We start from the raw sequence: 15494 nt of genomic DNA on the forward strand, positions 1-15494 counted from the left end.
ATTAAATGTTTGTACATTATAAATCACTTCTGTCTGTGATAGATTGTAGACATTAAATGAAATATGATCATTTGCACTAGACTTTCACAGGCAGATGTATGCCTTTCTGAATTATGACTTAGCTTTTAAACTGTGACTCTTCTTGTTTCTAAGCTACATTATTAAATTCTTAATAGTTATTTTTATACACACTTAAGAATTTGAAGGGTGTAAAAATGTTTCAGTACTGTGCTTTGGTTTTGTTTTCTAGCAGTGGAATTAGATCCTAACTACATTAGAGCTTTACTGAGGAGAGCAGAACTATATGAAAAAACAGAAAAACTAGATGAAGCTCTGGAAGATTATAAGGCAGTCCTAGAAAAAGACCCATCAGTTCATCAAGCCAGAGAAGCTTGCATGGTAAGCCTTTTTAGTGTACTTTGGCCTAACTTTAAACCACCTATTCTAAATATTCAGTGCTGTTTATGCAAGCAGCTTCATATGCAGTGGTAAAAACTTTTTTCCAAGTCTGAATGCGTAGTAGTTTTCTCATCTGGTTTTACGTAAGGAAGATTACATGAACTGCCACAACTTCCGTGACACGTCTCAGGTCCATAAAGCATAGTCCTCTTTTACTTTTGTAAAATGAGTGAAAGTAAATGTGTGTTCTGAGCTGTAAGCATATAATTACATACCTAGCTGTTGAATAGCGTGTGCGTGCACACACGCGCACTTCCTTCTAGTTTTGTGATTGAGGATGTTAATTGTATTTATGCATGTGCTAGAAAAGGTTGCTTGAACCATTGCTGTGTTTTAGTAGCCATCACTTCACTAAGGATCTGCAATTTGGAGATCAGAATACAAGCACCCTATAATATAGTTCTTGCTGGCTGTTTAATTAGTGGGAGTCTGGTTTGCTTTCAGTAGAATTATTTTTCTGATTGGTAAATTAGCAGTCAAGTGCTTTTATGGCATAATTATAAATTAATTACTTTTTTGATGACCTGATTATATAACTTTGAGAATGGCAGAAACAGGATTCTATCAGTCTGTATCTATGTAGCTACTTTAAGATGTTGATATTGTTGTTTCTTGATGTAGCTGTTTTCTGGTTTTGTTCTTTGCTATCCCTTGTGTGTGTTGGCCATTTGGAGTTATTTTACTAATAGTGACTGAGGTCTGCTATTAATCTTCAAAAACTTAGCCTTTCACTTGAAGAAAAGGGCACCTTGTGGTTGCAAATAGCACTCTCTCCTGATTCAGTTACTTTCTTAATTCTAAAAAAAAAAAAAAAAATTCTGCAGCTTAGTACTGTGTTCCAATGTCCACTTTCAGTCAAATTACAAATATTTCAGGATTAAACATTTCTTGCAAAATCGTTGCCATATCTCAGTGTCAGCAAATGCTTTTAAAAGTTTCCTTGCCCTTTAGGATGTGTCAGCTTGGATGAAAAAAGGTAAACTTCTAGCACTTCCTGAAACCCCAATCTAACAGGTAAATAATCCCTACTCAATGGGGATTTAAAGTCACTGCCACAGCCTGCTGATTTGACGCTTTAAATAACTCTTTGTGCAAAATACCATCAGGAAGTGATTTTTTTTCCTAGTGATTTTTAGTATGTTAATGCTCGGTGTGGAAAATAGCTGTGGATATGACAAGTTCAGAGGGTCTTTCCACAAGGGTAGCAAGAAGGGAAATTTATTTTGTGCAGAAAGCTCCTCTTACAGGCTGCTGGCTTTTCTTCTTTTTGAAAAGAGGTTATGAAGGCTGTGTTGAAAGGACAAATGTGGTAGAGATGTGGCCAGCCAGCCTGTGGTTTTGAAGGAACATGTGTTAATGAAAGGTAGCCGCTATAAAAAGTACAGTGGCGGTCACTTTTTATCGAAGTGGGAGCTTCAGGTCATGGTAGGTGAATGGTTTGCAAGTACTAGAGAGCCTGGTCTTCTGCAGGGAGAACTACAGCCGAACTATTCTTTACCACTTTAAGGTAAATGGATGCAATTTTAAAGCATAATTCTTAGTTGGGCACCCAAATTCATGTGCCAATACTTGATTTTATTTACATCTGGTTAAATTTTCAAAGGGCATCGTTATCTTTGTTCAGCTTCACATCAGTGAACCTGCAATGTATTCTGCTCCATAAATAAGAAAAAAATCATTTGCTTCACCCACAAAATTATCTCTAAAACCACTTTGAATATGTTGATACAGAAGTATTTTTGAACATCCTGGGTTTAATTGTTTTAACTCTCCACTTGGGAAAATAAGTCATTAGTGGTGATTTATTTATTTATTTTTAATGTACCCCCCTTCTTCATACTATAGTGTTGTGACAGATTAGAAACTGCTTTTATAGCATATTAGCCTTGCCTGAAATTACTTCCTTTGGGACTGGATCAGTTGCCCTGATGGCAGAAAAATACTCTGCTTAACTGTGTAACTCCTGTTAGTGGTAAGGGTGTGGTTTCACAAAACAGCTAAACTGGTCTACTGACTGCCTGCTGCTGACAAAGCTGTCCAGTTGCTCTCCTTGTGCTAGTGCTGGTATTAGCTCAGTCTGACCCTAGGGGATGGCTGGTCCTATGTACGAGTCTGGCAGACAACTACCTCTGCTAAAGGGAAAAACAGCAATGAGTGAGCAAAAAAGCCAGCAACCAAAAAACCCCAAAGTAAATACTTGTATGTTGCCTTGGCTTTTTGCAGTCAGACAAATCCTACTGCAAATGCTAGTGAGGAGGAAACAAGACGTGGTCAAGGCAGTGCAGGAATCGGGGCCATCCCTTTTGGCAGCACCGACTGACAAGGTCAGTTTATTGTACTGTGAAACAACCCCCTGATGCTTGTTGCGTGCATCTGGTTGAGAGCAGGAGAACACTTTATCACCTAGCTCTTGGCAATGGCTTAATAAATGACAAGCTTGTCAAACATCATTACTGCACGGGTAGTGAATGTGATGGGTCCATCACAGTCTAGAAAAGAATATTTGTGTTGGCCTTGTTTAGAGTCTCCTAGTTGAGACTATGGCTTATTTGATCCAGGAATTCAGCCAAGGAGTCTGCTGACATTTATAAAGGAAACAAAGGGGTTTAGTTTCTGTAGCTTGTAGTCTTATAGCATTAGACTAGCTCCAGAGTGAGGCCTAGTGTAATCTAGTCAGTTACGTGGTAAGATAGCATTAGTGTATAAGGAGTGCATTTTAGCAGCTCATCATACAAAGAACAACTGTGAAGATCAGACAGATTGTTATGAACCACCAGTCAGGACTCCATGGATTAAGACTCGGGAGCACTGTCAGTAGTCGGTACAAAATGTAAGGAGTTGAAAATAGATATATTTTGGCTGATTGGAGCCCCCTGAAAGTGTAGATACTGTCCTTTATATGTCTTGCAAAACCACGATTTTCTTTCAGTGAATATGCCTCTAATAATCTGACAGAAGAGCCCTTGCTCAGTACCCAGTGGAGATTTGGGCTAGAAGAGAATCAGTGCTGCTGTTCTTCCTGGCCATCTTTCAAGAATATTTTAGAACGATTAGTAATTTATTCTTAATTTTCATTGCTGGGAAGTACAGAGGTTGACTGTTGCATATACCTTCTGCGCCTTGACCTCGTTTTAGTCAGCTTTACACTCACATGTGGTGCAGAACACTTTGTACAAATGCCCTCAATTTACACTGCAGTGGGATTTAGGACATTCTGCCCTGAGTTGGTCTTGTTCTCTGTCAAGTTTCAGGGTAGAAGCAAACTTTTGAGACTGAAGCTTCAAACTCTCCTCTTGAAAAAATGTTAACAAAATACTGACAGCTAGTTTTACGCTTTTTATAATATAATAAATCTCTAAATTCATAAATCTCTGAATTTCATAATAAAAAAAAACATTACAGCTGTAATGTTGATTCTACATATGTGGTTAACATATCTAATATGTAGCAGACCAGGAAGCAGCATTTTCCCTCCTCATTGATAATGAAAATGATGAATCAAGAGAATCTGAAAACTGGCTTCATTCACTGTTAGAGCAAATCTTTCTCCTTCCTGTACATACAAAATATTTCACATACTGCTTTAGGAAATGTCATGATCTTGTTAAATGACAGTTTAAAAATATTAAATACACAGTAGTTCTTTGCTTTGATTCCTGATTTGGTAGCTGCTCTAAAACTAAATACTACTTATATTTCAGGAGTACAGTGCCAGTGTTTTGATTTAAATCCTAGTGTCACCCACTTCAGTTACTTTTGACATCTTCAATGCCAAATCAGTTTGAAATTACAATGTTTTGTGGTCAAATAATCCCTATCGATGCTTTCCCAAAAAGTGTTTATTATAAGGTATGAATCTTTAGGTTTTGTTTTTAGCACGTGTGTAACAGTGTTTGTGTGAATTTTAGCTTCAACAAGCTTGAGGGATTGGCAGGCCAGATAAACTTATTTACCAAAAGAAGCTGTACTTTGAGATAAGTATCATAGACACCAGGTAAATAGCTGTCCTTATGGACACCTTTCTACAAGATAACTAACCTTGCAGGTACATTTCTGGAGTGAGAAATGCTAGGTCTTTGGAATAGTAGCATTCAGACAGACAAAACATGGAGCGTGTGTTTCAAATTAAGGATTTGTGTCTTCATTTCCTCCTAAAGTCTAATGTCCAAATGTGAGAGACATGCGCTATATATGCCAAAGTCATCCAAGATTCAGCAATCTCACAGCCACAATGCAAACTGAATTTAGTGCCTGGGGATATCTACACGTTTTCATGCAGGCAGCTTAGGTCCGGATCTGCACCCAACTTAATAAGCCCCTCTGGGTCAGCAGGAGTCAGATGAGGTCTGACTGGGCTAATTAGATCTGGCTCGCTGGTGGTGATGCTGGGCCTGGGCTGGTTTTGAGCTTAGCCATCCATGTATATCTGCCTTCTGTTCCTTAGTACTGGGTTTTTTCTGGGGTATACCACCTCTCTTCCCCATCACTATAGAAAATGAAGTGTATTTACCTGTGTTCACCAGCGTATCCTGCATTGGAGAGGAATAGCCAGGCAGCTTTGTCAGTGGGCTTTTTCTTGAGGTGAACATATTATTTCACTGTGGCAGGAATATCAGGATCACAAAACGTATCCATGATGACTGGAGCTATAAATGACAGGAAGGAACAAGATTAGGAAATGAATTCTTTAACTATGTTGAGAAGTTAATTATCACAAGGGAAGTGTATCAGGAGTGAATTCCACACCTGTTACCATAGTCTGCAACTGTAATTAATTCACTGATAGCACCATTAACAGCAGCTCTGTCTTACTTGCTATGACCTCCACAAGAAGAGACAGCGTAGTTATGCATATAATGGCATGCTGAACTGCCAGAATTATACAGTAATAAGCACAGCATAAAAGATTGAAATAGTACTTCTGAAAAATATGAAAAAGATGTATAAAAAGTGACTGCATTCGTAATATAGTTTGGTTTAATATTGTATTTAACTGATGTATAGAAAATGTGAATTTAAATGATACAATGGTGAATTTAGTTGTAGTGAATATAAAGTTCTAATTAAAAATGATCTTTACAGTCATATAGCAAAACACCAGTACCGTGTAAGGATGGAAGATGTCACAGCTGTTCTAGGCATAAATGGGAATCTCACATCATTAGGAATGCAGACCATGCAGTTACGTAATGCTCACTAGAACCATGTGATAAGCTTGTTTGTGATGGTGCAACAGATTTTAACACTGGTGCCAGTTCTGAGAAGGCAAAAAGCATGTTAAGGAACTGTCTTCTTGGAATAGTACCTTGCTCAGGATGAACTGTCAGCGTTCCCTCCCCATGAGGAACTGCCAAATCAAGGCCCTAATTTGTAATACCCTGTCCTCCTTAGAACTATGCCGTATATTGCATAATAAGATGCTGCTCATCAAACTGTGTCCTGAAATTCATAGATGGTTAATTCCATGATCTTCTGATAAAATATTTGTATTTAGAAGATCTTCATGTTTTCACAGTGTGGATTTCCCTGAAGCGTGATGCTGCTAAGAAATGACTTTATGGATGCTTTCTCATTACACCTGTGTTTATGTTCAGAAGTCAAATGCTGTGCTTGCTTACTTCCTCTAGCCTCTCTTACCAAATTTAATGCATGCAGCAGAGGAAATAGGGCTAAAATATACTTTAATTGTAAGTCTCTTAAATTTCATAAGCTTTTTAGTTAAAATTCCAAGAAAACAGATCAGCTCTGTTTTTCAGCAGTTAGAAATGTATGCCTGTATGAAACCTGTACTTAGAAGTTATGACTTAGTGTTTATGTGAACTGATGTCATAGGATGAATTACAGGTTTCCAAAGTAAGATGAAAGTGTGGTTTGACATAAGGATTGCTTTTAAACCATAAACACTGTATCCTGGGTATGTGTTTGAAAATTCCCTAAGCTTAACCTACAGTATTATTGAAAGCATGGGTCTGATTCCAATTTTTATCTCTCTCCACAGCGATTACCTAGACAAATTGAAGAGCGGAATGAAAAATTAAAGAAAGAAATGTTAGGTAAGTACCGTGTACATATAACTTGCATAATAATCTTCATAGTCTACTAGAAAAACAGAAATGCACGAGTAGAATCTCTTGTAGAAAATTTAAGGAAGGTAAATCTTAAAGGAAATACTTGTTCTATGTTAAACTAAACTCCTGATTTTTTCGTAGTTCTCTATTGTTTGGTTTCACCTACAGTAAGTATTCTAGCCAAATAATTCTCCCATACAGAAAAGGCACAGTTAAATTTAAAGAAAGAAATACTCAAGACCCTCTAAACCAATATAATATTGATGCACGTAAAAGCAGGGGGAAATAGTTTGAAATAGACCAACTGCTCTGCCCTTTCTCTTGGCAAGTAAACCTTCAAAGGAACATTCCCATGAAAGAGATGAAATAGGGTTTTCGCTAAACCTTTACGTAAAAGAAGTCAACCAGCTGTAATAATGGACCATGTTTGATCTTGTATCTGCAGAAATAAATTTGATTCTTTTTGTAGCACTTCCAACCTATAGACCTCCAAGTCTTCATGTTTATCTTGATTTATATAGTATTTCACTTCTGTTTGTGTGGAAGCTGAATTAGACCTACCTAATGTTACAAACAGGCACCTGGCTTTGCTAGGAGCTCATAATCTCTTCACTTTTTACAATTTTATACCAAAGGACACTATTGACTCTACTTCTTTGTAGAAAAGAGAATTTAATTAATATCTCATTTGAATGTATGTGCCCACATCGTCATGTTGTATGGTTTTGCTTGGATAATATCTTAACTGGATTGATGTATTTCAAAAGAATAACTACTTAAGTAAGATAGCCCAAGAAAGATTGGTTTTCATGTGTAATATTAAGTATAAAGCACTCCCTTGCACCACTCAGTGTTACAGTTTTGGGGGCAACCTCCTGCCCAAAAAAAGAGTGATGTCAACATTGTCTACTGTCTCCTAGTTAACAGGGTTTCTTAATTCTTACAGGTTCAGACACTACCTAAGTCAATCTGACATTCTGGTGCTTTTTAAAATGAGGGGGTTTTTTTATAGAATCTTTTCATTTGTACTGTTTAGACAATCCACACAAAAGAGCAAGGACAAACCAACAGCATATGATAAAGAGAAACTAACTGTACCTAACCTCTTTCAGAAATCGCTTTCACTAGTTACTTGTTTACTTATTCTAGGTGTGACAAGTAGTAGATTAAATGCTATTTTAAGATGAGTAGGCTTTGAGGGTTTGGGATGGGAAAGGGGAAGACAGTGTTTTGCTATTCTGCAGAGAATCGGGTTAAATAAACTCAGTCTGTCTTGCATAGTGTAACACTAATTCTTAAAATATTTGGGAAGAAGAGGCTGTTCCAAGGGCTTATGCTGAAGCTGATTTTTTTTAATTTATTTTTTTTCTTGCTGTGCAGAGAGTCTGATTTGCTTTCGCTTTGTACCTGTTTTGACCTAGTAAAGTTGCAGTAATACTTTCTAGAGCTACATTATCAGATTCAGTTTCCACCATTGTACTTAAGCCATAAATAAAGAAGGTTACTTGTGATAGTGCTATAAATAAATGACAAATGCAGAAAATCTCCAGAAGGATCATGCCCATTGGTAGGACACGGGATGGGTTTTAACACAAAGTAATATGAAAACAATTCCTGATCTTTTTTGATCTCTCCCTTTGTACCCTTGTTACTGATGTCTAAAGTGCCTCACTAATCACAAGGGACTATACTGAAATAATAAATTCAGCTTTATAAACTGTCGTTGCAAACCTAGTTCTATACTGCTAATTTTTGCCCAGTTTTCAGACTAGATGTGATCTTTTTTTAAAAGTGTTCATCCAGTGGCAGTTAAGATTTCAGAACTGAAGTGGTCTTTTGGGAACCAGTTCAGGCTGTTTGTGTTGGGATTCTAGAGAAAGGAATTGCATCTTTAGTGATGTTACATACATGCAAGCAGATACACTGATGTTTGCTGGTGTAAACAGCCAGGAAAACCAGACTGAGAGTTGGGTAGTACAGCGTATTACCCTATGTCCATCCATAACCTTTGCCTATAATAGGATTCATATAAAATATCACTTGTATCATTAAAAATGTGGTGTCAGTTGGGCAGGCAGTATTTTATTCTTAGCACTGCTTGTGATCACTAGTGTAACACAAATTGAGGATTTTTTTTCTATAATACATTCTCTTAATAGAACACTTGAAATTAAGTTAGGAATACAGGCAGTAACCAGACTAATTATAAGTGTTATAAAATTCCCTGGATCTTGTCAGTAAGAGGGAAAGCAATGATGTCATCATGGATCTAATGATGAAGGGCTGGAAAGGAAATACTTCCCAAGGTTTACAAAATGCTGCTGTTCTGTCTGAGGTCAAGGAAAAACCCTTACAATTGAAGAAGGGGGATTAGATGGGAGTTGTGGAAGGAGTGAAAGACAACAAACCTGATACAGTGTGGTGGTGAAGAAATTTCTTTTGATTGTTTTTGTTGTACAGTGTATTTGTTTTAAGCTGTTTCAACTTCTCTTTTTCAAGAACTTTGTTAATGCTATTTACGGAGGACTGTGTCAGAATAGACAAGTGCTTGTGGTAATCTGTTAGATTAGCTGACTACTGGTTAAAAAGTGCCAGATGTGCAAGGATTCATTCCCCTGCCCTCTCACAAGGCAGTCAGCTCAGGGTTGTACCTCAGATTTTTTGGGTCCAGGAGAGCAAGTCAGATGCATCCTAATAGTTCCAGACTAGGCCTGGTCCAGGAGCACTGACACTAAACTTTAATAACTAACAAAATCTTTAGAATTTCATGCTTTGGCTCCTTTGAAGTTTGGATATTGAATTGAATTCTTATTTTAGTCAATGAATCGGCCAGTAACATCATTTTTCCAGGCTTTTATTCTTTCAACTAAAACTAAGTCCTGGTATACCCAATTAACTAACACTGCCATGAAAACTGGAGCTGTGTACAAACAAATCAAAATAAATGGAATTCATCTTCCTCCTTTCCCAAGTGTGTTTCCTGTTTTCCAGTGCTACAGCTCATTGCCACATAGTTTGTCAGAAGCTGAAACCACTTCTTAAGTGATCGTGTGTAAATAAGTCAGAGCACACATTCTTGGCTGGATTTTTCTTCCAGACTACCTAACTATGAATTCTTGTGTGCAAGTGGTAGTGCATGTGATTGGGGAAGCTGATGTCACTAGAAAGAGCACATTTTGTTGCCAAACTAAGCTCATTTCTGCTTTGTGTTCTGCAAGGGTCTAACTTTTCCAAAGCTGGCATTTGTATTTATTTTCATATTTTCCATTCAGCCTTTGCAGGTTAGTGCTGCCGCTGAAGTTTGCTCAGTCTGAACTAACCTCTGAGTCTCACATTAAAGGAAGCTTAACTTACAGCACACTTTGAATGTAGGTTTAAATCCCTGTGGCTCTTTCCCTTTACGCTTTCATAATGTGAGTGTCCTGTGCCTTAATAATTGCCCAGGACGTGAACATCTACTGACCATTTTCTGCATTCTTTTTTATTCCTCTTCTGACTTTAAAGCCAAAGATTTCCAGCTATTGTGCAATGGCTAGTCTTGTTTAGAGAAACTAATTATTGTGATAACTAGGACCAGCTCCTTTGGGGAGAGGGTGTGAGAAGAGGGGAAGTTTGGAATAGTTTTAGCCCCCAAGCTTCTAAACCTTGCTAGGATGACAATACATTTTTCTGCATGGCTGCAGGGGAGCCAAGTATATTGGATATAAAAAAAAAAATGGGATGGAACATATGCCAATCTGTGTAACCCATCCTCTACATACAGAGTTCATTAAATGTAATTAAAAAAATATTGGGACTTTCAGTTTAAGTTATAAATGAGTGTATTCCAGAAAATAGTGAAATGTACTTGATTATCAATGTGATTAATGGGAAGAACTATCAGAGCATCTTACCTGGGCCTTTCTGCCAATAAGAGATTGTTCCAGCTACATGAGATCATTTATTTATTAGGTTTAGTGCCTAAACAATTAGTCTCTTCTTTTTGGGGTTTTTTTTGATACTGAAGGGTATGTTGTATTTGCAACTAAGCTGCTAAACCCCAGTATTGCATATAGGGATGTCACTTTAAATAGTCAAACCAGAGCTCATATATAGTTACTTTTAGTTCAGTCCTCGCTTACCATTTAGGGAAGGGAAACGATTTGCCCTCGCTTTTTTAATTGCCTAAGAAATGCTCTTGGTAATACAGAAAGTTATGCAAAGATGAGACCTCATCAGGAAATCTGTCTTTTATCCAAAAAAATTCTTAACACAATATATTGCTTTTCAACTTCTGAATGCCACATGAACACTAGCAGCTATACTAGAATTATTGCTAGAAAGACTGAATAGCAATTAATTTTGGCTGTTACATCTTAATGTAAATAATGAAAAATCTTTTTGTGCATCTGCCTTTTGCAACAGGATGTTACAGTTTAGGTGAGTAATGAATCCCAGACTTCTGAGCTCTAAATTGATTTTTACCAGTTAGTTTTCTTGTTGACCTCTGAATATTGCTTTGCTGAAGAAACTTAATGTGCTGGAGTTCCAGGTGGAAAGTAGACGTAGGCTTTCTAAAATATAAAGAACAAGATCTATGAAAATATGGTCTCGGAGAGGAGAATGTGACCCTGCTCAGGGACAAGGGAGTGTTTGACTGCTGAGAACCCTGCAGCTGAGTCACAGCTCCACATGCCTTTTTCCTTCCTTCAGGCACAGTCTCTGTTTTAAGAGAGCTTTGCTTTGGGGGGGAGGGGGAGGTTGGACTTAACTACAGATCTTAATTTAGGGATGAAAGAAGAGAGTGGGGGAGGAGGAAATAATGCTTTCCTACAATGATGGGTTTATGTGTGCCAAGACAGCAGGAGCAGTGCTTTAGGCTTGAGTTCCCGGAAAAGGCAAGGCTTTCTTCTGCTTCATTAACAATTTATTAAATGTGGCTGTACCAAAAGGCATTGCTGTATGTGGATTTAAGTGATAGAACAGGAAGGTGACCTATGACTATATTGTTTTAATTATTCAGTCACAGTGAGATGAAGAATAAAGTATTCAATACATCATATAGTCTTTAGCTTCTCCCACAGAGCTGGCCTAGCTACAAGCAAGAATACCAAGACAGTTGTTCTGTGTTTATTGGCTCTAGTGTGACCGGAAAAGAGCCATCGTACTAACTCCAATTAGAAAAGACCTTTCACAGTTTCCTGAAACAGGCAAACTCATCTGTCTGCTCGTGAGCCAGCTGCAGTGCCTGGATAACTTGCAAACTGTTTACAACTGGCTCTAGCAATGCCAGACTATGCCAGGACTCTGCGACCGGTGGACAAAGACACTTCTCACCCCGAACCTGAAGCTAAGCAATGACCAAATGTTTTCCTAGAGGTACAATTGCAACTATTCATCCCAGTTGTAGAAATGCTGTGAACAACTTTATAGTTTTATAACCAAAATGGGTTTAGGATGCAATATAAAATTATGAACTTAACTATTAACTTAGCTTAAACAGGGTGTAGTTTAAAAAAAAACCCACCACCACCTGTACAAAGCAGCTAATCCTAGCTAAGCCATTCACTGGAGTGAGTTTGGCCAGATGACTCAACCACCTCATCTGTTAATCCAAAGAGGGGGAGAAGAAAAATCAAATTGAAGAAAAATTCTGTCTCACCAAATAGCTGCTTTTGTAGGCTAAGGTGGCCTTTTTTGTGTGTGTAAGGTCACGGAGTTTCCATGTTGACTCTCAAAGACCAATCTTGCTTGGTCAAGATACCCAGTTGTGAACCAGCACTTTGATGCAAGATCTTAATTACTTTGGTATATTTGGGAGTACTGTAGTAATGCTAGCTGTTAGTTTCTTTATGCAGGACTGAGTTGTTCCTTAGATTAAAATGTTTACATTCTTCCCAGCTATTGTTTCTTTTTGTATTTTCTCTGAAAATGTTCAAATAAGCTCCCCCCGCCCCCAATTCAGTTTTGGAAATGTGATTGGAAAAAAAAACCAGCATATTTGGGTTAGTGGTGGTGGTGTTTAGCCTGTCTTGAACTGTTGCCAGATTGTAAGCGATAAGGGGCCTGCTTCCATGGGATAAGTTGAGACTTGGATACGATATCTGTTTTGAGCTCGGTTGCAGGCATGCGGTGTCAGGCAAGGCAAATCTCTTGATCTGTTTGTACTCCATTGTGCAACATAAATACTGCTTGTCTCTTTCTGTAAAGAACTTACGTATGGCTTTGCTCCTTATGTTTCTGCACTTCTTTATCACTGCTGTGAAGTTACTGCTTCAGTATGGCTTAGCAACAAAGCCTGGACTAAATTCTGGCTGGTGCATAGTAGTGAGGAAACTTACTTAATAGCAGTAGTGATACGATTGCACTGCTGGGCAGAAACAGGGGTTTCAGACAAACGAACTTAGGAAAAGCAAAGAAATTAAATGATGAGTGTTCATATGGCTTTGCAGTTAGATTCTAATATGTTAGCTTAGAAATGGAAATAAAGGAGAAGATGACTAGAATAACAGAGATGTTTCTCATGACTTAAGATGGCTCGCAGAAAGCACACACACACAAGTAGGAATAGGTGTGGCATTTGCACATTTTAGTTACGTGATTGTGAGTACTGTAGTTGCTTAACTGGATTTCCTGTGTGCTGGCTATCGTTGTCACTTTTTCTCCACCGTGTGCATGCACAAAACTCCCAGCAAAACAAAATTCATTGCCATGAAGATCTAGTAAAGGTAGATGGCTTCTTGAAAGGTGGTGTGCAGCCTGTGGGTGCAAACCTAGGGTAGGCTTCAACTTGTCAAAACTTTTCCTGTTTATTCTTTGGGAAATTAGTCTACAATTTTGCACTGAAGCCAGGAGGAAAATAATGCTTTTCTTGGAAAACTGACCATCTTCCTCCTTTGTCTTGTCATGCCAGGGGCTCAGTTAGCTTGTGTTTAGCCAACATCACAGTTGTTATCTCTGCTTCTTGTTCAAGATTATGCATTTTATCTATTTTATCATGTCAATATAGATACAGTTTTTTTAAAAAGGATGTCCTTTTGTTGTCCTTCCCCTTTTATAGGTAGTAGCAAGACTCATTTTCTAGAGTCAGAAAGCATGTATATATACACATATATATTGATAGAAGCCTTTAGATATTAACTATTACACCCCATGTATATTTAACAATGCTTGTTAAATAATAGTTGCTTAGAGCTGTTAGCAGTGCTAAGTTAGTCCTGGAGAACTGTAGTTTTGAAAGTGAGTTAATGATGTCACATGACATGCTGAGTTTTTTGTGGGCAAAATGGCTGTAAAGTTGGATGCTTCAGGTGGAACTGCTTAGCTTGCAGGTGCAGACACAGTTGCAAGGATGACTTTGGTTTATTTTTCTTTATATCAATATACACGTTTAGAAAGGGATTTTTAATAATTACAAATGAGCAGTTTGAACTTTGGCTTTCGTTGTTTCTTTTGGTAGTCTAGGAAATGGAGTTGTTATAACACAGTTGATTGTTTATAGAGCTTTAGTGGCATCAAAACTGACCCGAACTGAAAACTTTGTGTTAGCTGCCAACATTCACTTTTCTATCAGAGTTAGATCCAAGCGTAAGTGTAGAGGAGACTAGTGCATTGTTGTGAGCTGTTACACTCTTGTGCCTCAAGAGCTTGTAACTGAGGAAATAAGGTGCTTCTGGAGAGCTGTAACCATGTAGCCGTGACTGGCTGCAGCCACTAGCTCTTCATCCGGGCTGCCTGGCACGCTGCTCCCAACCAGCACAGAGATCTCTTTTCAACCCCAGAGCTGACAGCAACTACATCACCGTTGAGATACGTTTTTTTAATTCATGTCAGAGCCTAAATATTCAACAAACTGCAGAGATTTCCACAGGACTTACCTTAAATTAGTAGAGCTGGCCTGTGCAGTTGAGCATAATTCAATGGGAGTTTTCCCTCGGCGTAACACTTATGTTATCTCTCCTTTTCATTGTAGGCAAACTGAAGGATCTTGGGAATTTGGTTCTCCGCCCCTTTGGCCTGTCAACAGAAAATTTCCAGATAAAACAGGATTCATCAACTGGTTCATACTCCATCAATTTTGTTCAAAATCCAAACAACAATAGATAACATTAATTCAATCTAGTTCTGCTGGCTTTCAGGCTTCGTGACCGTGTGCTTGCACGTACCAATAAAAGGATTCAGCAAACATTCTTCACACTCCCCAAGTGAAGATAAGACTCAAGCGTATTCATTTCCCTGCTTGTGAAATTATCTACAATATGGATGTAAAGCAAGTCATATGACTTCTCTTAGTGATAACAGTGCCCAGTGTGTGATTTATTATATTTTTTTGTAATTTTTTTTCTTCCCTTGTGGTGTTTGGCTTGTCCAACTGTCGGGCTCATTATTTTGGCCTGTTCAATGCTGGCAACAAAATTCTAGCAAGCAATTCAGTTGAATCAAAATGCCGATGCACCTGTAACCGAGAACCCAAGGTACCATTAGGCTTTGGAATTAATGAATCTAGCACTTCACCACACTCAGCAGGTGGATAGGACTGACAGCATGCATGGAAGCAAGCCAGCCTCTTCTGTGGAATATTTTTTCTTTGTAATAAAGGCTTGGTATTTCTGTCAGTTTGGTTTGTGAAGTTCTTGCCTTATTTAAGTCCTTCCCATGGGGGTATTGTTTTTAAAAGTGCTTGTAGCCACCCACAAATAACATTCTCTCAAGACGTTAATTTGAAGCATTTGATTAACCTCAGGCCACTCTTACATTACAGTTTGTTTACTTTTTATTATTTTTTCTGAAGGTAACAAGGAAATGTTATGACTCTGTGCGTATGTATGTATACACACACTTTTGTAATGGTACCATAAAATCAGTTAAACTTGCTTGTCTGAGATTCATATTACAGATATCTGTAATGGCAAACAAGTGATATTAAAGTTGTTTGCAAAAGATCTTCATTGTGTACCAGCCCTTGAAGACTTTGAAGTACCTATATAT

General features: G+C 38.0%; 1 protein-coding gene across 2 annotated transcripts in view; it reads left to right on the top strand.

The window, feature by feature from the left end:
- TTC1 (tetratricopeptide repeat domain 1) overlaps window positions 1–15121 on the top strand; it is a 32937-nt gene extending 17816 nt beyond the window's left edge. The window contains exons 6-9 of one of the 2 annotated variants that reach the window (XM_054841927.1): window positions 251–399; window positions 5542–5640; window positions 6458–6512; window positions 14479–15121. In XM_054841927.1, coding sequence (XP_054697902.1) covers window positions 251–399; window positions 5542–5640; window positions 6458–6512; window positions 14479–14612 — 437 coding nt within the window. In that variant the 3' untranslated portion in view covers window positions 14613–15121. The remainder of the gene's footprint in view (window positions 1–250; window positions 400–5541; window positions 5641–6457; window positions 6513–14478) is intronic. The other variant, XM_054841928.1, reaches the window with a different exon arrangement.
- Window positions 15122–15494: the final 373 nt, after the last annotated feature.

The sequence above is a fragment of the Grus americana genome, chromosome 14 (genome assembly GCF_028858705.1).
Source record: "Grus americana isolate bGruAme1 chromosome 14, bGruAme1.mat, whole genome shotgun sequence".
NCBI classification, from domain to species: Eukaryota; Metazoa; Chordata; class Aves; order Gruiformes; family Gruidae; genus Grus; species Grus americana.